The 25,611-nt window shown below is 42.7% G+C and overlaps 1 protein-coding gene across 1 annotated transcript in view; it reads right to left on the bottom strand.

Moving 5' to 3' along the window:
• LOC309564211 (pancreatic triacylglycerol lipase-like) overlaps nt 1–25,611 on the bottom strand; it is a gene marked incomplete at its 3' end in the record, with an annotated part of 122,050 nt that overhangs the window by 32,240 nt on the left and 64,199 nt on the right. The window contains exons 10-12 of the mRNA XM_082268838.1: nt 13,935–13,959; nt 6,317–6,362; nt 2,594–2,748 (exon numbers count right to left, since the gene is read on the bottom strand). Coding sequence (XP_082124964.1) covers nt 2,594–2,748; nt 6,317–6,362; nt 13,935–13,959 — 226 coding nt within the window. The remainder of the gene's footprint in view (nt 1–2,593; nt 2,749–6,316; nt 6,363–13,934; nt 13,960–25,611) is intronic.

The raw sequence follows: 25,611 nt of genomic DNA, 5'->3' as shown, positions 1-25,611 counted from the left end.
ATTAACCCCCAGTAACAAAAGATCCACCACCAGCAACATTAGATTGGCATGCAAAAATAGATCCCCCCCAGCAGCCAGCATCAGTAGACCCTCCAGCACCCCTTGCCATGGCATACATTCAGTGCTGGAGGTGCCGGAACTGCGTTCCACCGCGTTCCCACTGAAAAAAAGCCCTGCCGCTACCTATCAGATTCTGCAACTGGAAGTGATGTTCGGACCAGAACAACTTACTGCACATGCGTTCCAACATGGCCGCTATGCATTCCAATAGGTTTCCTGATGCGACAGAACACGAAGCAGCGACGGGCATCTTCTTACACCCACGCAAGTCTTAAACTTTACATTTTATTTAGGAGTAAACTCACCTTATAGACTGAATAACTGTATTACATTTCTATTATTATTGTAATATAGTAAACATAGCGAGAAACCTGCAGGTAGAAGGCGGCGACGGCCATCTTGGTACACCCCGCACTGCTCAATGACAAACTGATTATATATTGAAATAGACTATTTCACTTGGTCACGGTGAAATAGTCTATTTCAGTGTTCAAGGTAAGTTTACTGCTAAAATAAATGTAAAATTCAAGACTTGTGTGGGTGTAAGATGTCCGCCACTGCTTTGTGTTCTGTCACATTAGGAAACCTAGCATAGCGGCCATGTTGGAACGCAAGGCGCGTGCGCAGTAATTTGTTCACGTCCGAACGTCACTTCCGGTAGCAGAATCTGATAGGTAGCGGTATTCTGGTAGAACACTGGCCCTGCTGTACTGGGCCCAGGCCCCATCAGTTCAGCAGAGGGCCAGACGGCAGAGAGGGTACACTTTAACTGGTTCCGGACCGTCCACCGCCGATTTACTGCGGCAGGGTGGCCCTCCTGCACGAAAAGACGTAGACCTACATCGGTCGCACGCCTGCTCAGCAGCGGGGACTTCAATGCATGGGGCAGGAGGCTCCGATTGCCGCCTGCCACTCACAATCGCTCCGCCGCAGATAGAGAAGAACGGTCAGCTGTTGTAAACACAGCCAACCGTTCTTCTCTCTGGAATGATCACAGAGCGCCTGTGATCCTTCTATATAGAATCACAGGTCTCTATGATCATTTCACAAGCCACGCCCCCCACGGTTAGAATCACTCCCCTAGGCTTACATTTAACCCCTTGATCACCCACAGTGTTAACCCCTTCCCTCCCAGTTTCATTATTACAGTAACAATGCATATTTTTAGCACTGATTACTGTAGTAATGTCACTGGTCCCCCCAAAAGTGTCAAAAATGTCAGTTAGGGGTCTGAACTGTTCGCTGCAATGTCACAGTCCCACTAAAAATCGCAGATCGCCGCCATTATTAGTAAAAAAAAAACAATAAAAATGACATAAATCTTTTCCCTAGTTAGTAGACGCGATAACTTTTGCGCAAACCAATCAAAATAAGGTTATTGCGATTTTTTTTTTTACCAAAAATATGTAGCAGAAAACAAATTAGCCTAAAATGTTAAAAATTTTGATTTTTACATTTTTTTTCGAGAATGTCATATAGCAGAATGTGAAAAATATTGTTTATTCTTTTCAGAATTGATGCTCTTTTTTTGTTTATAGCGCAAAAAATAAAAATCGCAGAGGTGATCAAATACCACCAAAAGAAAGTTCTATTTGTGGGAAAAAAAGAAAATCTATTTTATTTGCGTACAGTGTCGCACGACCGCACAATTGTCCGTTAAAGTAACGCAGTGCCGAATCGCAAAATATGGCCTGGTCATTAAGGGGGAAAATCTTCCGGTCCAGATGTGGTTAAATACCTTTGGGTAGATGCATAGTAATCTCATAGGTTGTGGTTGTTGATGAATAGTTGATGGAGCTGTCCTTTGTATGCACACACCATCTTGGTGCAGTGCGGTAACTAGTGTACACCAAAGGCACCACATGTTCACCCTATTGTGATAGTTTTTAGCAAATTCTAGACATTCCATTCACCTCCCAAAAAGTACTACAATGAGATACAGGCCTAAAGTGACAAGTAGAAGTGCTTCACTTTAAGGTTGAAAGGGATGAGCAGGTCTTGCAGGACAGAGAGGTGGTAGGACTACACAAACTAGAGGTATGGCACAAAGAAGTGAAGGGGGTGCACCCTGTAGTTGCACATCCATATGGTCCTGTGTTCAATGTGAAAGTGTCAACCTCAGCGTGGACTTCAACCAGGCCATGCCCCTGATGCGGTTCACTCTGCATGACTAAGCTCCGAGGGGCAGAGCGAAGAGCATTGGAGGCATGTCCTGGTTGTAATCAAGGCTGAGGTTGCCACTCTAACACTGATCATAAGACCATATGAATGTGCGGCTACAGGAATCATCCCATTTCCTTCTTTGAGTCATTGCAGGAGCTGGGAGCTCCATCCCATGTTGGCACTCCTAGCAGCAGATGCAAAGGATCCATACACACCACGCAGTGATAGAGCCTAAGTGAGACACCAAGGTGCAATAAGTCGTAGAGGTAGGGCACATCAGACTTTTCCCCCCAAAGTTGCCAACCAACACAGCTACAGCACAACGGTATACAAGTGTTACCAATCCCAAATGTGATGTGTCTGTCCTCACCTGAAAGTTGTTGTTGTTGGCCTTGGTATAAAGCAGAAATCGGGGATTAATCTTCTCTGGAGACCAGGGTAACTGGACATTCAATCTCTCCAATGTGCCAGACCAGGGGACAGTGTCTGTAAAACATCCGATTCTGGCGAAACAGACCTCTCCACCTGCAAGCAGCACAATGAATGTCATCACCAAAGAACCAAAGTCTAATGTCCAGAACATCTTACGGGATTATTATGTAAAGCAATGTGCAACCAACCATTTCTATATTTCTTTGTCCTGATAGTACTCATTATAGCGCCTTCTTAGGTAGGTGCTCGAGTGAGTTGAAACCTGGCAGATGACAGCATGGATGTCTGTACAGCCCTGGCCAGTTAGAAGGGGATGTGTCCCAAAGAAATGCTGGGTGACTGTATTTATATCTTAAGAGCACATGGGCTCTGGGCCCAGTCTTCTTCTACAGAGAGGTCCAGGTGGGGAGGGGGCTGCTGCCTTTCCCCAGCGCAGGCTGCCATGCAGCCTCAGATGGGAGACCTGAGGGCCTGAAACACTAAAGCTGAAACCCACGGTTCTCTTGCAAGCTGACTAAGGGAGCATGTCCATGAGTCCCACTGTTCCCATCCCCCCACCACCACTGCCACTCATCCCATCCCTCCACTGCTCCCACGTTTCCCATTCCCCCACCACTGGCACTCATCCTATTCCTATCTACCCAACCACTACCGCTGCCACTTATCTCATCCCTCCCACCGCCGCTACCATTCATCCCATACCAACCCCCCACCACTACTAACACCACTGCCACTGATCCCATTCTATTCCCCCATCACTACTACCACAGCTGAGATTAATTCCAACCCTGTGCTCCAGGGGGCCCATGACTCACCCCTGTACACCTGGATAGAAGGAGTGGCAGGGGCAGCAAATAGAGGAACCCATCCCCTCTCCGCTGCAGGAAGAAAATGGAGGGGATACGTTCCTATATACGATGCCCCCGCCACCCCTCCTATCCAGGTTTACAGGGGTGACGCATGGGGCTGGGTCGCCCCGTGGGTAAGAAGGGCCCTTCATGCTTTCTTGCACTGGAGCCATGAAGGTTCTAGTTATGCCTCTGCAATTGAGCTTTGTTTAAACACCACACCCTACCTGAGTATTGTTGCTGACCATGTCCATCCCTTTATGACTACAGTGTCCCCATCTTCTGATGGCTCCTTCCAGCAGGATAATGCACCATGTCACAAAGATCAAATCATCTCACCACTGCTTTCTACAACATGACAATGAGGTCACTGTACTCCAATGGCCTCCACACTCAATCTCAATCCAATAGAGCAGTGGTTCTCAACCTCAGTCCTCAAGTACCCCCAACTAGCCAAATTTTGGGAACTTTCCTTAGATAAAAAAGCTCCTATTATCAATACCATGTCATTGATATTAGTTTAAAGCAGTTGTGCAAAGTAAAGGAAAACCTGAAAACATGGCCCGTTGGGGGTACTTGGGGGCTGGAGGTTGAGAGCAACTGCAATAGAGCACCTTTGGGATGTGGTGGAACATGAGATTGGCATCATGGATGTGCAGCCGACAAATCTGCAGCAACTGCATGATGCTATCATGTCACTATGGACCAAAATCTCTGAAGAATCTTTCCAACACCTTGTTAAATCCATGCCATGAAGAATGAAGACAATTCTGAAGGGAAAAGGTGGTCCAACCCAGTACTAGCAAGGTGTACCTAATAAAGTGGCTGATAAGTGTATATTCCTAGTTCATAAAAGTCCCTTCTATTGCACTCGATCTCCTCCATATCCCGAGATTTTTATTATTTTTTTGCTTTTTTTTGCTGCTTTGATCTGGCTTCCTGTTAGAGGGTAGCTTTGTTTCTTCATGGTCACACTGCATGTAGGAATGTAGCCGCCATATCGTTGTCACTCTCAAGGTAGACTATGGACTATAGGATTTGTAGTGTGCATAGAGCCAACTTATGTGCACTGCTTATTTCAAACAAAGAGAAGTGATAAGGAAAAGGAGAGGGTTGGGAGCTCACAGAGCTCATTAAACTAGGCAGAAAAACACAGTTTTGAAACCATTTAATGAAAAATAAATTACAGGGCCATTAGTGAACGCATATGTATCAATTAGTGTCACTTTACCCTTTGTCTGATCAAAACTGGCCCTACAATGTGCCTATGGCTGCAGTAGGGATGTTAGAGTGTATGCCTTTCTTCAGACTGCTGTAAATGTCTCAGTGGTCTGTGTACAACACTGCAGAACATGTTAGAGCTACACAGTGCCTTGAAAAAGTATTCATACCCCTTGAAATTTTCCATATTTTGTCATGTTAGAACCAAAAATGTAAATGTATTTTATTGAGATTTTATGCGATAGACCAACACAACGTGGCACATAATTGTGAAGTGGAAGGAAAATGATAAATGGTTTTCAAATTTTTTTACAAATAAATATCTAAAAAGTGTGGCATGCATTTGTATTCAGCCCCCTGTACTCTGATACCCCTAACTAAAATCTAGGGGAACCAATTGCCTTCAGAAGTCACCTAATTAGTAAGTCTAGCTGTGTGTAATTTATTCTCAGTATAAATACAGCTGTTCTGTGAAGCCCTCAGAGGTTTGTTAGAGAACCTATGGTTACTCTGGAGGAGCTGCAGAGATCCACAGCTCAGGTGGGAGAATCTGTTCACAGGACAACAAGAAAGCCATTGTTGAAAGAAAGCCATTAGAAGTCCTGTTTGCAGTTTGCCATATGGGGGACACAGAAAACATGTGGAAGTAGGTGCTCTGGTCAGATGAGACGAAAATAAACTTTTTGGCCTGAAAGAAAAACTCTATGTGTGGCGGAAAACTAACACTGCACATCACCCTGAACACACCATCCCCACTGTGAAACATGGTGGCGACAGCATCATGTTGTGGGGATGCTTATCTTCAGCAGGGACAGGGAAGCTGGTCAGAGTTGATGGGAGATGGATGGAGCCAAATACAGGGCAAACTTAGAAGAAAACCTGTTAGTCTGCAAAAGACTTGAGACTGGGGCAGAAGTTCACCTTCCAGGAGGAGAACGACCCTAAACATACAGCCAGAGATACAATGGAATGGTTAATATCAAAGCATATTTATGTGTTAGAATGGCCCAGTCAAAGTCCAGACCTAAATCCAATTGAGAATCTGTGGCAAGACTTGAAAATTGCTGTTCACAGACGCTCTCCATCCAATCTGAGAGAGCTTGAGATATTTTGCAAAGAAGAATGGGCAAAAATATCACTCTCTAGATGTGCAAAGCTGGTAGAGACATCCCCAAAAAGATTTGCAGCTGTAATTGCAGGGAAAGGCGGTTCTACAAAGTAAATTTTATTTATTTGAAAAACATGTTGAAAACCATTTATCATTTTCCTTCCACTTCACAGTTATGTGCCACTTTGTGTTGGTCTATCACATAAAGTCCCAATAAAATACATTTATGTTTTTGGTTGTAACATGACAAAATGTGCAAAATTTCAAGGGATGTGAATACTTTTCAAGGCACTCTATACAGAATAATAATGATAGGGTGTGACTGTGGAGGGAGTATAAACTCCTTTGGTGAAGGGACTGATGTGATTGGCTCAGTGTTCTTTGTACCGCACTACGAAATATATCGGAGCTATAGTAATAAAATGAACACTCCATTGATAGATATATTTTCAAGTATCTCTTACTGCCCACCAGCTTTTCTTACCTTTGACTGCTCCCACCAGGAACAGGACTGGGAGTATACCGATCATCTAAAAGAAAATACAAAATGTAGAGTTACTTTTTTCTGTAAAACCCAAGCAAATAAATAAATAAATAAAATATATGCAGGTAGAATAGTCCAGGTAGTATTAAAACATATTTCTTTAAATGGAGAAAAATGATGATCAGGAGGTTTCTTGGGTGGGAGGGAATGGGGTCCTGATGGGAGCGAGGTGCAGTTTTCTTTAGGAGAAGTCTGTTTAAAGAGGAAGTAAATGTCTTAGTTTTTACTTGTACCTACAGGTAAGGCTATAATAAGGCTTACCTGTAGGTATTGTGAATATCTCCTAAACTTGCACCGTTTAGGAGATATGCAGAGTGCATGCAGCCAATGACGTCATTGGAGCATGCTCTCTGATGGAACGGCCTCCGGTGCTGTTTCTTCATAGCCCTGTGCAGTGACTGGCAGCTCCTGCTTGCATGCGCAGGAGTGACATCACACGCTCCGGGGGAATTACTGCGCCAGAGCCTGCGAACCTGGAAGAGACACCGGAAAAAGGTGTCAGCCGGCAAAGAGCCACTGATAGATTAGGCCTATTTCCTCCACTTAGTTCACAAAGCCAGACCCACAGCATTTCTGATAGTCTTTCTCTGGCTCAAGAAGCAGTCTTAGGTCTTTTGTTTTTTTGGGTAGAACTTGGATAGGGGTAGGGCATATGGGATAGCCCAGAACTGTAGAATCTTAACTTGAATATGTTGACGTCTACTAACTTTATGGCTGCACTTGTTCACTTCTTTACAAAAATAACACAAAAAGGATTGTACTTCCTCAGCTGCGCCTGTACAACACCTGACAGTATTGCACCCCTGCAACAATGGCAAACTTCAGACTGTACTTTTCTCGAGTAACAAGTCCCAAAGACTCTCCCAGCTCCTAAGCGCTAAACAGTCACTCTTGCAGCACTGGGGTTTTGTACTTACTAAGTCATAGGATCTTTGGTTGCCTCCTTCTGATAGCCAGCTGGCTCTTTCCTTGTGGAGGAGATGCAGACTCACTCAGCCTCCTGGACAACTTGGCTCTCTCCCACAGCTTCCTTCCAAGCTTTCCTCCTGTGAGCTCTCTCCCTACCCCCTGGGTTCCTTTGATTATTTCTCTTCAGATCCCCTAGCTAGGCCTAGCTGGGGCCCTATTTGCTTTTTGCTGACTCTCTCCCTGGCTTCTGCCCAGGAGAGCAAGGTCTATGAACAGGGGTTTCCTCCTGGCTGCACTCTGGAATGCTACCTTACACCAACATGCTGCAGACTCCCCTTGCTGCTCAGGCTCAGGTCGTTTTAGGGGCTCCCCCCTTCTGGGCACCCCTTCCCTGTGATTGGTGGAAGTTTAATAAATATTCAGGCTGCAGCTTCTACCCTCTGGCCCACTATGTTCTGGAATTTCCCAGAAAGTTCCAGATTAGAGGGGGAAGTAGCAAAGAAGCAGCCCATGAAACCCTGAGCAGCCTGGTGCTACACAATTCAAGGTCAGTAATGAGTAGTAGTTATGATACAGGTGGCAGCAGGAGAGACAAAAGCAAGATATTGGCTGGGGAAGAGCACAATAATCTGGCAAACAGGAAGTGCATATGCATTGCTTAAATAGAAAGTTCATGGTAGGAGCAAGGAGTTTAAGGTTCACCAGAAACAGGCCACAAGGTAGGATTGTCTAAAGGATCAGAGGGGGTGCTTTCAGCATCTCAGTTGGCTCAGCAAGAAGGGCTATTGCAGAGGTTGCGGGTTCAGATCCTGGTTCTGGCAATTGCATACTACAAACTCCCTTGCTCTGTTTTACATACTTCTGCACTCTGGTTTTTTTTTTTTTGGTAGAAAATTACTTATAACCTCCAAACATTATATATATTTTTTCGCACTGACCCTAGGGAATAAAGTGGCTATGGTTTCAATTTTCTTTGTCACACGGTATTTGCGCAGTGGTTTTTCAAATGCAATTTTTTGGAAAAAATACACTTTAATGCATTAAAAATAACACACAATTTACTCCAATTTTTGTAAAATATGAAAGATGTTACGCTGAGTAAATAGATACCTAATATGTCACGCTTTCAAATTGCGTACGCTCATGGAATGGCGACAAACTACGATACCTAAAAATCTCCATAGGGGACGCTTTAAAATTTTTTACAGGTTACCTGTTTAGAGTTACAGAGGAGGTCTAGCTCTAGAATTAGTTCTCTCGCTCTAATGTTTGTGGCGATAACTCACATGTGTGGTGCGAACACCGTTTATAAATGTACAAACACAGTTCCTTGGGTGCGCCGGTAAAAACAGTAAGCCCGAGAAACACTGCATTGCTTAAAAAAGCAATCCAGTGGCTAATGAGTCACTCGGACTGCTTTCATGAGAAAGCCAGCCGCCGGCTGGAAAAAAAATTATATCGGGGTTATGGCTTATAGCTTCAGCCATAACCCCCTTAAACCACTAGCAAACCGCAACTTACTGTATATATACTTATTGCGGCAGGCAAGTGGATATATTAGGAGGATACACCTAATCATCCAATCAGGCACAACATAGTTGATGGTAGATCTAAAGGAGATTGTACAATCAGTTTTCATAGTGTATGGTGAGCTTTACAGACTTCCAAAGACACAATTCTCCTGTTTTCAATATTACAGTTCTGCTTCACATAGGGATGTTATGTGATTGCTTAGTTCCTGCACACTCTGAAAAATTAATGATTTATGCAAGAAGAAGGTAAGGTACAAAATAATTGGTCAGCAGAGGAGGACACTGGCTGTGTATTTTGGGAGAATGGTGCACACTGACAATGCCTGCATTGGAAAAGCATGTAACTACAGAGGTGGGCAGGAGCAATCTCCTGGAGGATGAGGGCAGGTGTAGAGTGCATGGTAATGAGGTCGGCTGCTGAACTACTTCCTTCTAACGGTTTTCCTGTCCCAAATACCAAGACAAATACCAGGAAGTAATGGAGGAGTTTTCTATAGGAGAAAATAGAGGCTGACCTTAAACCTGCCCTAGAATATAGAGAATGCTTTTTCTTTTTTTGCAGCAGGGGCACATCAATGGTATATTGGTACATAGGGAAACTGGATTTAAAAAAAAAAGTTAACTTAGCCTTTAAATGTATCTCAATGTAGATGTCTGAGAAAAGCACTAAGCTAATCATATGCACAAAAATGTAATTATTCTTAAAAAGCTAAAGAGTCTGCAGATTGGCATGCAGAAAAAAAGAAATTAGAGACGTGAAATGGTTTGTGTGGCAATTATATTGGTATTTCTTATTTCGGCTAAATTGGATAATTCTTGTGAAGCTGCATTCACATCATAAAGAAATGTTTGCTGTTTTCATGGCACAGGCTCCACATTTTTCATAAAGGTGAATGGTAACACATGTAAAATGTAATTGAAAAGTGTCTGAAATGCATTACATTATATTTTTTGTGAAATAAATTGGAGTAAATGAGAAGGGTGAAATGGAGGTGGTTTTTGGTGGGTTTTAAAGGTACAGTGAGCTTTAAACGTCTCCTGTGTAGGACCAAAGATCCTTTCCCCTATCACGGACCCAAGACTTAAAGTATTACTAAACCCGGGAGCCTGCATTCACTATATCTGGTCTCCCACAGTACACAGAACACAGAAATGCAATTATTTTAGTCAGGGTTTTTTTTTCTCAGAAAAAAAGGTGCAGGAACTCAACCACTACCCTTTGTTTACAAATGATAGCGGTGAGCAAGGAACAGAGGGTCTGAGCCAAATGTGGTGGAACTGAGTTCCTCCAAGTTCCAGCTGAAAAAAAGCCCTGATTTTAGTAAGTATAAACTGCTAAATACCTTTTCCTATCAGCAGTATTTAGCAGCCTTGTGACTTTGATCAGTGTCTGGTGAAGCTTGTAGGAGGAGTTTTCATTCTGCTTTGATTATCCTATGAGGCTGTAGGACCCCTGACCTGCTGTCTGGATGGTGCTGATTGACCCTGTGCTGATCCCATGCACCCTCCCGAGAAAAAAAAAAAACTCCCCAGCAATACACACCAAACTGAGCATGTGCAGCCTGACTCCAGTAACTCTGTCTTATCCAGACATGTTATGGAGACAATGCAAGAAGAGGAGGATCTGTACATATAGGATCAAACAGCCTTTTTACACAATGCAGAGAATTAAAGGGATTTTAAAGGCAGAAGTTTCTTTTTATTCTTTTTATCTTAATGCATTTTATGCATTTAGATTAAAAAAAAACCTTCTGTATGCAGCAGCCCCCCTAATACTTACCTGAGGCCATCTTTATCCAGCGATGTTGCAGGAGTGTCTCAGCTGCCAGGGACTCCCCCCCTCATTGGCTGAGACAACAGTGTGGCATGATTGGCTCCTGCTGCTGTCAATCAAAGTTGGTCAGCCAATCAGGAGAGAGAGAGGGGGTGGGGCCGGGTCACGGTTCTGTTCCTGAATGGATACAAGGAGCTTTCACTTGGCTCAGTGCCCCCAAAGCAAGCTACTTGCTGTGGGGGCACTCAACAGGAGGGAGGGGCCAAGAGCACAGAAGGCAGAAGGGGGACCCGAGAAGAGGAGGATCCGGGGCAAAAAACACTGCACAGTGCAGGTAAGTATAACATGTTTTTTATAAAAAAGAAAGCCATACTTTAAAATGACTTTAACCTCTTAAGTTCCACAGTGAGTATAACAAGCATGCTTTACTGCATATACACACACTGATTTTACTGTTGTGGGTTTAGTAACACTTTTACCCTTGGGTGGTTCAGTGGATACACAGTTGGCTAAAGGACAGATACCAGAGTGTGGTTGTAAATGGGGTTCACTTGGAACAGAGAGCAGTCACTAGTAGTGTACCACAAGACTCTGTACTGGATTCTGTTCTATTTTATCTATATGTAAGTGATATAACTATGGGTTTGTTGGGCAAGGTATGTATTTTTGTTGATGATACCAAGGTGTGCAATAGGGTTGATATTCCTGGAGGGATCTGTAACATGGAACGCGATTTGGCATTGCTGGAAGATTGGTCAAAGCAGTGGAGACTACAGTTCAATGTTTCTAAATGTAAAAACATGCATCTAAGGAAAAAGTACCCCTTGAGAGAGTACAACATTGGGGGTACAGTGTGAGCCAGCACTACAGAAGAAAACAATTTGGGGTACATATTTCAGATGATTGACAAATGAGCAAACAGTGTGACCAGGCAGAGGGAAAAGCAAATAGAATTTTAGGATGCATCACTAGAGGGATCACCAGCAGGAGGAAGGAGGTTCTGATTCCCCTATATAGATCTTTAGTGAGACCTCAGTGAATAGAATTCTAGGATGCATCACTAGAGAGATCACCAGCAGGAGGAAGGAGGTCCTGATTCCTCTATAGATCTTTATATCACTAGAGGGATCATCAGCCGGATGAAGGAGGTCCTGATTCCTCTATAGATCTTTATATCACTAGATGGATCATCAGCAGGAGGAAGGAGGTCCTGATTCCTCTATAGATCTTTATATCACTAGAGGGATAACCAGCAGGAGGAAGGAGGTCCTGATTCCTCTATATAGATCTTTATATCACTAGAGGGATCACCAGCAGTAGGAAGGAGGTCCTGATTCCTCTATATAGATCTTTATATCACTAGAGGGATCACCAGCAGTAGGAAGGAGGTCCTGATTCCTCTATATAGATCTTTATATCACTAGAGGGATCACCAGCAGGAGGAAGGAGGTTCTGATTCCCCTATATAGATCTTTAGTGAGACCTCAGTGAATAGAATTCTAGGATGCATCACTAGAGGGATCACCAGCAGGAAGAAGGAGGTCCTGATTCCTCTATAGATCTTTATATCACTAGAGGGATCACCAGCAGGAGGAAGGAGGTCCTGATTCCTCTATAGATCTTTATATCACTATAGGGATCACCAGCAGGAGGAAGGAGGTTCTGATTCCTCTATATATATCTTTATATTACTAGAGGGATTACCAGCAGGAGGAAGGAGGTCCTGATTCCTCTATAGATCTTTATATCACTAGAGGGATCACCAGCAGGAGGAAGGAGATTCTGATTCCCCTATATAGATCTTTACTGAGACCTCATTTAGAATACTGTGTCCAGTTCTGGAGACCTCACTTACACAAAGATAATGATAAGATAGAACGAGTCCAGAGATGGGTAACAAAAATGGTGAAAGGTTTGGGAGATAAAACATATCAGGAGAGACTTCAGAAACTTAATATGTACAGTCTGGAGGAAAGAAGGGAAGGGCAAGACATGTGTGAAACCTTTAAAGGGCAAGTCCACCCTAACACTAAAATCTTTAAATCTACAAGCATTCATGATCTAACACTAACCTATCTAACCCTGTAAAGAAGAAATCAGTATACATACCTATTTTGAAGCCGCTCCAGGCCGGTCTCCAGCGGCAGAAGCTCTGCAGAGGACACAGCCGACAACAGCTGGGAAATGAATGGGAAGTGACGTCACCCAAAGAGTTACTATGGGGCTTCCATTGTCGGCTACCTCCTCTGCACCCACCTCTAACAGCTCAGCGTGGGACCAGTCCAGATCGGCTTCAGAAAAGGTTAGTATACCAATTTCTTCTTTACAGGGCTAGATAGGTTAGTCTGAGATCGGGGATGCCTGTAGATGTAGCGATTTTACTGTTAGTGGACTTCCCCTTTAAATACATCAAGAGGATGAATATGGTTCAGGAGGGCAAAATGAAACCAAAATCAAGAACACAGACACAAGTTCAAAACTAATCTTAGATAGTACTATTTTACTGAAAGGGTAGTTGATGATTGGAAAAAGCTACCAGTAGAGGTAGTGAGACAGTCAACAGTATATGGCTTCAAACATGCTTGGGACAAACATAGATCCATACTCAGACAATAAAGTAAACAAAAATAAAAAGGGCAGACTCGATGGACTACTCTGTCTTTTTGTGCCATCGCTTTTCTATGTTTCTATGACTCGTTCTTGTGCCAAAAAAGTGCTCCTCATTAGCCTAAATAGTTTTCTTTTAGCAGAATGGAAAAAACAGACAGTACATAAAAGTCAAATAAACAAACAAATAAGACAAAAAAAGTGAACAAAAATAATGATCAAATACACACAAAAATACAAATTACACTAAATGAAATATAATAAACTACCCTTCATATGTCCCCCAAGAACCATATCCTATAAAAAAAACAGCTCTTTTTTATATTGCTGTATGTATAACGAACACACACACACAAAAAGGTAAAAACACAAATTACACTAAGATAATAAACTACCCTAAATACTCCCCCCCCCCCACACACACACACATTAAACACATCCTCTAATTAAAAAACATCTATTTTTTTATTTTTTTTATTAAACAGATTTTTCCTAAGCAGTTTAATGAGTGAAATTGAGAGATGCTAATTTGGCTAAATTTTGACAACAGAAAAATTTGAAACTTTGCAGCTAAATCAATTTCACCAAATGAAGGCGCTCTTCCCTACCAGTCTACCATGGGACACAGTGGTGCTACAGTGCAGAGAATCACAATTGATCCTGATATCTCAGCTTCTCTAAGAGGTAATTGTATATCTGCAATGTCATTCTTCTGATATTGGTGATCAGCACTCACCTTGTCCAATTCCACAGCTGCCGCTCTAGAAATGGGACCCAACAGATGTCTCTGAAACTATAAATACGTTCGAGAGGGGGAGGAGAAATGTTATATCAGAGAGATAAAACTTTAAAAAGTAGAACACCAAATGTTTGACTACAACAGACTGAAATATACTTTTCAAAAATATATAAAAAGGGAAGGCAGGACTTTACAATAAAAAACAATTTTTCAACTTTTTTAATATTGTTTGCAGAACTATGCAAATTTTTCAAAATATTTTAATCAATTTCTTTAAACCATTTAAGAAAAATGAAGCTCATACCATTCATGGATAGTTTTAACCCTATTAATGAATATTGCTTATTTAAAAAATGTTTAGTGTATGCATGCACCAATGTATTCCCATTTAAAGGCCAAGTCCAGCTTTAAAAAAATAAATAAATAAATACACGGAACTCTCCTGCCCTTAGCGCACCACTTATCTTGGAATGGTTGTCATAAGATTCCCCAAAAAACATAAGCTCTACAAGGTGTAAAATCCTCAAAACGGATATCACTATTACCCTCGAGTCCCAGAAGGACGTGTTGTTTGGATGTGTGCCGGCCGACGCATCAAACTTAAGGAAAATCTTGTTCAGCTTTTGTTGTAAGTGCAATATTTTTATACGTGGAATAAAGTTTTAAGGATTTTACACCTTGTGGAGCTTTTTATGTTTTTTTGTGGAATCCTGTGATAACCATACCAAGATAAGTGGTGTGCTAAGGGCAGGAGAGGTCTACATGAGCTGGTAAGTGAGTTTTTAAGCCCCTGGTGGTGGCACAGACACACAGATCATACTTTAAGGTGTTGGATGGGGAGGATGCACATCAGGAATTGTATCACAGCACTTGGGAATGAGATTTATCATCACAACACTTGTGGACTTTTCTTTGTATATTAGTGCAACTCTATAAAGTTATATATCTCAGAGATGTGCTGTGTGGGGAGGAGCAGCTCTGCTGAGTGTCCTGTCTGCAGTGACCCTGTCCATTTCCCTTCTAACTCCTGTTCTATGCCCTGCTGACTCATGTACACTGTTCTGCAGACCCCATCCTTTGCCCTGCTGACTCCTGTCCTATGCTCTGCTTGCCCCTGTACACTGTTGACCCCATCCTCTGCCCTGCTGACTCCTGTCCTATGCTCTGCTTGCCCCTGTACACTGCTGACCCCATCCTCTGCCCTGCTGACTCCTGCCCTGTGCTCTGCTGGCCTCTGTACACTGCTAACCCCATCCTCTGCTATGCTGACTCCTGTTCCGTGGCCTGCTGACTCCTGTACACTTCTAACCCCATCCTCTGCCCTGCTGACTCCTGTCCTATGCTCTGCTGACCCTTGTACACTGCTGACCCCATTGTCTGCCCTTCTGACTCCTATCCCATGCTCTGCTGGCCCCTGTACACTGCTGACCCCATCCTCTGCGCTGCTGACTCCTGTACACTGCTGACCCCATCCTCTGCCTAGCTGACTCCTGTCCCATGCTCTTATGGCCCCTGTACACTGCTGACCCCATCCTCTGCACTGCTGACTCCTGTCCTATGCTCTGCTGGCCCCTGTACACTGCTGACCCCATCATCTGCCCTGCTGACTCCTGTCCCATGCCCTGCTGCCCCTGTACACTGCTGACCCCATCCTCTGCCCTGCTGACTGCTGTCCTATGCCCTGTTGCCCCTGTACACTGCTGACCCCATCCTCTGCCCTGCTGACTCCTGTCCCATGCCCTGCTGCCCCTGTACACTGCTGACCCCACCCTCTGCCCTGCTGACTCCTGTCCTATGATCTACTGACCCCTGTACACTGCTCTGCTGACCCCCAACCTCTGCACTGTTGACCCCTGTTTTATGCCTTGCCGACCCCTGTCCTATGCAGTAAACAGAAAAATTACTTAGAGGATTGCCTCGATTACTTCCTCAGCCACAATTACTTTTGGTGAGGGGAATAGATATTTTAAACAGATCAAGGGGATTGCCATAAGGGTGTGGTCCAAGCAAGGTCCCAAAGACATGGATGAGCAAGTTTGGGGTAAAGGAACTTGACTGGCCTGCACAGAGTCCTGACCTCAACCTGATAGAACATCTTTGGGATGAAAAAGACTGGAGACTGCGAGCCAGGCCTTCTCTCCAACATCAGTGCCTGACCTCACAAATGCATCAAACTTTCCCATAGACACACACCTAAACCTTGTGGACGAAAATTACAAACAACTGCTGAATTGATGCCCACATCCCTAGAGACTGAAAGATATTGTACAGAATCCCCTCTAATGAGATTTTTAGGGCATAAATCAAAAACAATTAAAAAGTACAAATTTTATTGCATATGTCTTAAACAAAAGTGACAGTATATAATCCAATAAGAACAATGCGGTTGTAGTATAAATTGTTGTACAAATGTAACTTCAATCAACTGTAATAACAGAGATATACACCCAACGCGTTTCGAAAAAATCAATGTATTTTTTCTTCTTCAGGGGTACATGGTTACAAAATGCATTAATTTGGTTGAAAACCTTGTGGACAGACTTTCCAGAAGAGTTGAAGCTGTTATAGCTGCAAAGGGTGGGCCAACTCAATATTGAACCCTACGGACTAAGTCTGGGATGCCATAAAAGTTCATGTACTTGTAAAGGCAGGCGTGCCAATACTTTTTGGTAATATAGTGTATATTCCATACCCTCCTTAGTCTCATATTTTTTAACTTCTTTCAATTATTACCAGACATTTATACTATATGATGCCCTTAGGTTTTTTTTTTACTATACAGTATCTTTAGCTGTTTAGCCTCTGGGGTTTTAGTTGTTTTGAGTGGTAGGTCACTGTACACCCGTTTAAACTATCTTCAGGGGAGGGCCCATTTTACAAAATAACTTGCTATTTAAATATATTTAACTTTGCTATTTTATAAATAAATTGCTATTTATTTATTTATAATTACCTTAACTTTGGAGGAGTTGTAGGTTTACTTTATGGTTTCCATTATTTTAAGTGCAACTCACTTTTTTTTCTCCACTAGATGGCGTCTATTCACAATCAATCGGGACATGCCAGATTGTTGATATGTAAAACCATAGAAAGTGTCGTGCTAAAAATATAAAAATAATTGGATGGATATGTGATAACCCGTGATTCTATATACTGTACATAAAATCAATTAAGAACCCTAAAATATTGCATCTCATATAAAAAGTGAAACGTGCAGACCTGTGCAAAATGTTATAATATAAGTTCAATCCCACTATAGCCTTTAGAGAAAAAGTGCAATAGGGTAAAAGTCCTCAAAAGTATAAAATTATATAAAATGAATGTCCACATTAAAAGTGAGATCCATAAATATGAAGACAATCTTCAGTGATTCAGTGAAGAAAAAGGAAAAAACACCAATAGTGCTTCCAACACCAAAAAAAATAAAATTGCAGGAGCGCTTACCAGAGGTAATGGACTCTTAACATAGAGTCCTACAAGAATGGGGTATTTGTAAGATCCTTCGGTACTTTAGAGCTTCAATGGTTCCTTTCTTCCGGGTTGCGTTCCACCGCTCGGTCAGGTGGAACGCATATGGGCTTGGTGTAGATTGACAGCGCTCTGACGTCATCATCGGGCGCCGCTGAGGGCGCCTATTTCAACTAGCGGTTTGCATGGACACATTGTTCGTGCAACCGCTCTCAGCAGATGCCTAACCTGATGCTGCCGAATCTTCCAGTGACACACCCCATTGCTGGACCGACCGGAGCTTCGCTACCTTATTCTAACCATTGCTTGCTTCTTGGATATTGATAAGTACCCCACAGGGGACCCCTCCTTATCAACACCGCTTGCTACCTATTAACTGCATTGCTGAACTTGATTGCTAGCTCTTGTACATCTTGCTCTCTAATAACTATTACCTGCATTGCTGAATTAGATCGCTAGCTCTTGTACATCTCGTCTACTAATACCTGTACCTGCACTGCTGAACTAGTTTGCTAGCTCTTGTACATCTTGTCTACTATTACCTACTGCCTGCTTTGACGTAACTGATTGCTAGCTCTTGAGAACACTAATCATTATCATTTACTATTGCACCGCTGAACCTATACTATAACTCCAGTGTATCATATTCACTGCTACTTGCATTAGTACCTGTCACTCTTAGACCATCGCTTGCTGAGTGTTTGTACATGTGCATACTGAACCAGGCTGAACCACTATGATAAGTCAAGAGAGTTAAATCAGGTGATTTGACATACCTCTACAAGACTACTGAGTGGAACTCTGCAGCTGTAGATCCAATTCATTAAATAATCAACCAGAGCGTTACAGTATTAAAGCCTTGCCGGAACACCCTTTGCACCAGACTCCCCTTCGGATCCTTAAGATGTAGAGATCATGGACTCCGATGCTGCTAACATAGAGTCGCATGAACATAAGGTGATAGGACCTCGCTGAACTGACCCATAGTATCAGGTCTTTAAAGTGCTCCAAAAAAAAAAAAAATGCTCCACATAGTGTAATACCATTATAGAAGGGGGACTTTATTTAACCACTTGCCGACCGCCGCACGACTATCTACGTCGGCGGTCAGCCCCTCACAGGCAAACTAACGTAGGGCTACGTTGCTTGCTTGTGAGGGTCTAGGGAGCGAGCGCGCGCCCCCCGGGGCGCGCTCCCGCTCCCGCGTGGTCACGGACCCCCCCGCGCGTGTGACCAGCGGACCCGATGTCCGCCGGTCACTCGGCGATCGGCGGGGGAGAGGGAGAATGTCAGGCAGCTTGTGTAAACAAACTGCCTGTCATTCTCCTCGCTGCAAAGACACTGATAAAACGGATCTGGTATGTAGATCCGTTGATCAGTGTCCTTACAGCTAGAGCCACAGCCAATCACAGTAGAAACCACGCCCCTAGGGACACACACAGCCCCTCCCTTCCAAATAAAGTTAACCCCTTCACTACCAGTGTATTTTTACAGTAACAGTGCATATGTATAGCACTGATTACTGTAGAAATGTCACTGGTAACCCCAAAAGTGTCAAAAATGTCAGTCAAGGGTCCGATCTGTCCGCCGCAATGTCGCAGTACCGCAAAAAAAATCGCAGATCGCCGCCATTACGCGTTAAAAAAAAAAACAACAAAAATGACAAAAATCTTTCCCTTTGTTAGTAAACGCGATAACTTTTGCGCAAACCAATCAAAATACGCTTTTTGCGATTTTTTTTACCAAACATAGGTAGCATAAAATAAATTGGCCGAAAATTTTTAAAAAATTTGATTTTTACATTTTTTTTTGGGGGAATTTCATATAAAAAAATGTGAAAAATATTGTTATTTTTGCAAAATTGACGCTCTTTTTTTGTTTATAGCGCGTGATCAAAAAATCGCACAGGTGATCAAATACCACCAAAAGAAAGCTCTGTTTGTGGGAAAAAAAGGACGTCAAATTCGTTTAGGTACAGCGTCGCACGACCGCGCAATTGTGCGTTAAATTCACGCAGTGCCGAATCGCAAAATACCCCCTGGTCGGAATGGGGGTAAAATCTTCCGGGGCTTAAGTGGTTAAAAGTAAACAATTTACATTTTCCCTGTATGAACAGGCATTCAAATAAAAAATCGCATGTAGTAGCAAATGGGCGCAATGTTAGAAATTAAGCTCACTCCAACCCAACCCTGGGTTGGTTCAGTAAGGTCCTATCACCTTATGTTCATGCGACTCTATGTTAGCAGCATCGGAGTCCATTATCTCTACGGATCTAAGGATCCAAAGGAGAGTCTGGTGCCAAGGGTGTTCCTGGCAAGGCTTTTGCAGCCTTGGAAGTACTATTGGTGTTTTTTCCTTTTTCTTCACTGAAGATTGTCTTCATATTTATGGATCTCACTTTTAATGTGGATATTCATTTTATATAATTTTATACTTTTGAGGACTTTTTACACTATTGCACTTTTTCTCCAAAGGCTATAGTGTGATTGAACTTATATTATAACATTTTGCACAGGTATGCACGTTGCACTTTTTATATGAGATGCAATAATATATGGTTCGTAATTGATTCTATGTATATAGAATCACGGGTTATCACATATATTGGATCCAACCAATTATTTTCATATTTTTAGCGCGGCACATTCTATGGTTTTACAAGTCTAACAATATAGTTGTATTGTAGTGCCAGTAGCTGGTCAATTTATTTATTTTTTAGTAAGCGCAGTAGTTCCCCTACATTTACAGATTGTTGATATGATGCTTTGTAACACTTAGGTATTGGCACTCCTCGGCTGTTTTTTTGCCATCTCTTTATATATAAAAAAAAAACCTCACTCACATTTTTACAATTATATGTAAGGGATGTAAGCTATTTTTTTTTTGTTTAATTTAAACCATAGATTTTTATCCTTGCATTGCTGGATTTAAAAGATCCAGCCTGAATAGGTGTTATTTTCCTTTTTAATTAGGAATATTGTAATATTGTTTAACTATTCGGTTTTTATTTTAATTGACTATTCATTTTTATTTTTATTCATCCCATTAAGGTAGCTGGCAACCCAGCTTAGTTCCTTGCTTATATTGCGGCTACATTGAGATAATATTCTTGGACAGGCTTATCTCCTTGCCTGGTGTGCTCAATGCACTACAGCAAAATGGCCACCAGAGGTTTTTGCATTCATTTATAAGAGGTAACCTGCACACAGTATACTAAGCCAACTTCAACAAAATGGCCACCAAAGTCTTTTTCCAGTCGTCCACTTTATATGGTGGATGATCACTAGGAAAATGAGTGTGGCGGGCTTCAACATTACGGCGCCATATATAGTTAAGGTATATAAGGTTATGCAATGGCGCCAGTGTTCTGCTGAAAACTCCAACTCGCCAAAATCTCCAAGCACGTAACTTCCAGTGACTCTCCAGCAGCAATAATTGGAGACTCCGACCAGTTGGTGTTTTCACAGAACAGCGGCAGCATATACACTGCAGTACACTATATAATGAGTTGACATTGTTAGTCCGCCCGCTACTAACCAACAACATGGCCACCTCCAAGGCGGTGACAACTTTTTTCCTCCTTACTCAGTGTTTTGTTAAAACAGGCAACTGGTCGTGTACCGTAGTGTATACACTGCCACTGTTCTGTGAAAACACCAACTCTTCGAAGTCTCCAATTATTGCTGCTGGAGAGTCAACGGAAATGATGTGGTTTGGACTTTGATAACAATCTGTTCATGTTCACTTTAAGGATTTTGTTCACATTGATTATTTGTCTTATACTTATAGAGTATCTTTTACATATAGTGGTATCACCATCACCAGGAGGGGATATACACTACTCTTGTCTATTATGTATATTTATTTTTTTAATTGTTGTCACATAACGGAGATGTTCATTTTTACACTTTAGTCATCTGCATGATCCTCTTTAGGTTGTTTTTCTTTTTTAATTTGGGGGTCATTACAATTATTGTATGATTTGATGATATTAGGTATTTGGAGTCTAAGAGTTATCGGTACTGCCACACTTATGTGGGACATTTACATATAGGTGTTGTGCAGCAACCTCATGTTACACAAAAATATTGTTGGAAATTGCAAGTTTGTGAGTATACATATAGTAGCACAGGGGATTAGATACATAACCTGTCCTATGCCCTACTGACCCCTGTACACTGCCCTACTGACCCATGTCCTCTGCTTAGCTGACCACTCTCTTTAGCCCTACTGACCACTGTCCTCTGCTTTGCTGACTATTCTCCTCTGCCCTACTGACCCCTGTCCTCTCCTTTGCTGTCCACTCTCCTCTGCCCTACTGACCCCTGTCCTCTGCTTTTCTGACCAATCTCCTCTGCCCTACTGGCCCCTGTCCTCTGCTTTGCTGACCACTCTCTACTGCCTTGCTGACCCCTGTTCTCTGCTTTGCTGACTACTCTCCTCTGCCCTACTGAACCCTGTTCTCTGCTTTGCTGATCACTCTCCTCTGCCCTACTGACCCCTGTCCTCTGCTTTGCTCATCACTTTCCTTTGCCCTACTTGCCCCTATCTTCTACTTTGCTGACCACTCTCCTCTGCCCTACTGACCCCTGTCCTCTGCTTTACTTGCCATTATCCTCTGCCCTACTGACTCCTGTCCTCTGCTTTGCTGACCCTTCCCCTCTGCCCTACTCACCCTTGTCCTCTGCTTTTCTGACCACTCTCCTCTGCTCTACTGGCCCATGTTCTCTGCTTTGCAGACCACTCTCCACTGCCCCACTAACCCCCTGTTCTCTGCTTTGCTAACCACTCTCCTCTGCCCTGCTGACCCCTTTTCCCTCTTTGCTGACCACTCTCCTCTGCCCTTCTGACCCCTGTTATCTGCTTTGCTGGTCACTCTCCTCTGCCCTACTGATCTGAGGTGTCAAGGTGCAGGATTTAGTGTGATATGAGGTGTGAAGGTGCATGAATTGGGGTGATCTGAGGTGTGAAAGCGCAAGAATTGGTACTGATATGAGGTACGGTAGTGCAGGAATTAAGGTGATCTAAGGTCTACAGGTGCAGGAATTGGGATTGATCTAAGGTGTACAGGTGCATGCCTTGGGGTGATCTTAGGTATTAAGGTGCATACACTGGGGCTGATCTGAGGTGTGAAGGTGAATACATTGGGGTTATCTGAGGTCTGAAGGCGCAGGAATTGGGACTGAACTGAGGTGTGAAGGTGCAGGAATTGGGATGATCTGAAATGTGAAGGTGCAGGATTTGGGGTGATCTGAGGTGTGAAGGTGCAGGAATTGGGGTGATATGAGGTGTTAAGGTGGAGGAATTGGAGTGATCTAAGGTGTGAAGGTGCAGGAATTGGAGCTGATGGTGCGATGGCTCTGCAATTGAGTTAATCTAAGATGTAAGGGTGCAGGAATTAGGGCTTATCTAAGGTTTGAAGGTGCATGCATCAAGGTGATCTGAGGTGTGGAAATACAGGAATTGGGCCTGCATTGAAATGTGAAGGTGAAGGAATTGTGGTGATCTGAGGTGTACAAGCGCAATAATTGAGGATGATATGAGGTGTGCAGGTGCAGGAATTTGGATATGAGGTGGGAAGGTGCTGGAACTAAGGTGATCTGAGGTGGGAAGGTGCAATGCTCAATATTAATATTATTACTATTATACAACATTCACAACTATTCCAACATGTAGTATTTAAGAAATCCCATTTTGTGATTAAAATTGTGAAGTTGACATTTTTATTAAAGTAGCAGGCACTTTCAAGTCTCAATTTCTTTGAAAACATTTTTTGGCATACAATGCTCACACACAAAGGTTGCCTTCACCTGGTCTATACCACGAGATTGCGAAATTTTTTTTTTTAGTTAATTGACTTTAAGGCTTGGTTCACATCTGTGGGGGTGTTTCCTGCTGCAGGTTTGCACATGTTCCCACAGCGGCAACCTGCTGCACGAAAAAAAATCCTAAAGGCACGCCGCACAAACTGGAAATTGCCTCCGTACTGGGAACCTCACTGCTCCTGCGATTCCTGGGTGGATTGCAATTCCAAAAATGGAGCAGGAACCTTGTCCCTGCATTTCAGGAGGCATACCTACCTATTTTCAACCTGCTCCAATATGTTCACATGATCTCACTCCCATGTGTCAGTAAACAGTGGCTGCAGGGGAGAGGAGGGAGTACCGAGAATGGCTGGGACAGGGGAGCCTATGGGTTACATCACTGATCCTGTAATTCCAAGCCGGTACTGAATGCTTTCTTCTCTCCCCTGCAGCAGCCGCTGCCTGACACAAGGGATCACAGGACTGGACTGGAGCAGGCTGAAAATAGGTAAGTACTGTATTTACAACTTTCTTACACAGGTTAGTCAGCATAGGTGTCGGGGGGAGGAGCATTTTTAAGATTAGTTAGATTTATCCTGGGCTTTTACTCTAATGTTATATCAATATTTTTATTGGTATCTACTGCACATGTTTACCACTTTTGCAGTTGTTACTGCTAATTTAAAATTTTAATTTAGGGTCAGTTCACACCATAGAAACGCAGTCCAGATGCAATTCAAGTGTTTATTTGCATGCACGTTTTCTAACGCAATTTTTATGCATTCCGGTGCGCTTTTGATGCATTCAATCGCGTTTTTTCCCACTTTTTTATTCTCTTTATATAAGGACATGTATGTTCCAGTGCGTTTTTGGTGTGTTTAAGTGCGTTCCAGTGCATTTTTGATGCATTTTACCACGTTCAAGTACAATTCAGGAAAAATGCAGCATGTTCGACTTTTTTTTCTGGAACTGACTGCACTGGTGTGAACTATGACATTGAATACCATATAACCTACTTTCCATGCATTTATGATGCAGAAAAAAAAGCACTGGACCGCATGTGGTGTGAACTGGCCCTTAATGAATTGGCTATTTGATTATCGCTTTCAATATTTTAATATAGCCACATGACACAAATATCGCACATAATATCCATTACTGAATTAGCCTTTCAGTCCTAAAAAGGGATTAAAGTATTTTGTCCAAGCTGGTTTCAATTTCAAAGTCATTGATGACTGTGACTTTGTCATTGCTTTTATATACTGAACACTGGAGTTTGTATGAATCATCCAATAAAAGTTGAACTGTTCCTAAATTAAGCAGAAATAAAATTACCTAAGAGATTGATGTGTTGCCTCGTTTCACGTAAGCAGTAGCGCGATCTTCTCCACCATAGACTCTGTCGTCTTCTTCTGACCACTGACACTATTTTTCAGATCTTTAAAATCAGACGGTGACAAGATGATTCAGATATAAAGATTAGAGCGAAGGCAATTTAGCATATCAGATCTGAACAAATAATAAATAAACTGCCAACTATCTTATTTAACATGATTAACCTTATTGCATCATGAAAAAAACAGATAATAAAATTTTGTGGCTTCATTTTTTTATATTACTATGTTTTGCTAACGGCATACAAAACTTGGAAAAGGGTCACACTGTATGTTTCTGCGCTCAGTGGTGGTTTTCCAGTGTCTGGCATTGTAACTTTGTGCACTCATTGGCTTTAGGGTAATAAAAGCCATAGCAGCCCAAGCGGCTGCTATGGGGCCCGGGGATGGAAGGGGACCCCATTACAAGATCTGTTGACAAATTTTAGACAAAGAAAATCTGTGTGCATGTAAAGATAAAACATATCCAGTACTGTATTAACCGTTTCAGGTCCACCCCATAGCAGTTTTACTGCTACAGTGTGGCACCTGTGTGCAGGATCATATATATATACATGATCCGGCTCTTCCGATTAGAGCGCATGAATGTGCAGTGGGAGAAGCTTGTTCCTGCTGAGATCGCCCGGCGGGAACCGTGGACTCAATATTAGCCAGCACCCACCGATTGTTCAGTATACAGGCAGAACAGCGTTCCTGCACATATTTTTAAAATTTAGTACCTGCTGCTGACCCAAACTAATTAAATTCCACATCCGTGGCGCCGATTTATTACACATTCATACTAGGGAGATTGCTGAGGGGCCACATCAAGATTTTGTAATAGAAGACAATGTAATAGAGCAGCACGAAATGCCAGCAGAATTCTTGGATGTATAGGGAGAGGTATAAGCAGTAAAAAGAGAGAAGTGCTAATGCCACTGTACAGAACACTGGTGAGACCTCACTTGGAGTATTGTGCGCAGTACTGGAGGCCATATCTCCAGAAGGATATAGATACTCTAGAGAGAG

The sequence above is a fragment of the Pelophylax lessonae genome, assembly GCF_965119305.1.
Source record: "Pelophylax lessonae genome assembly, chromosome: 9".
NCBI lineage: Eukaryota > Metazoa > Chordata > Amphibia > Anura > Ranidae > Pelophylax > Pelophylax lessonae.
Note: the sequence above shows the minus strand (reverse complement) of the source record. Positions and strands in the feature narration are given on the sequence as shown.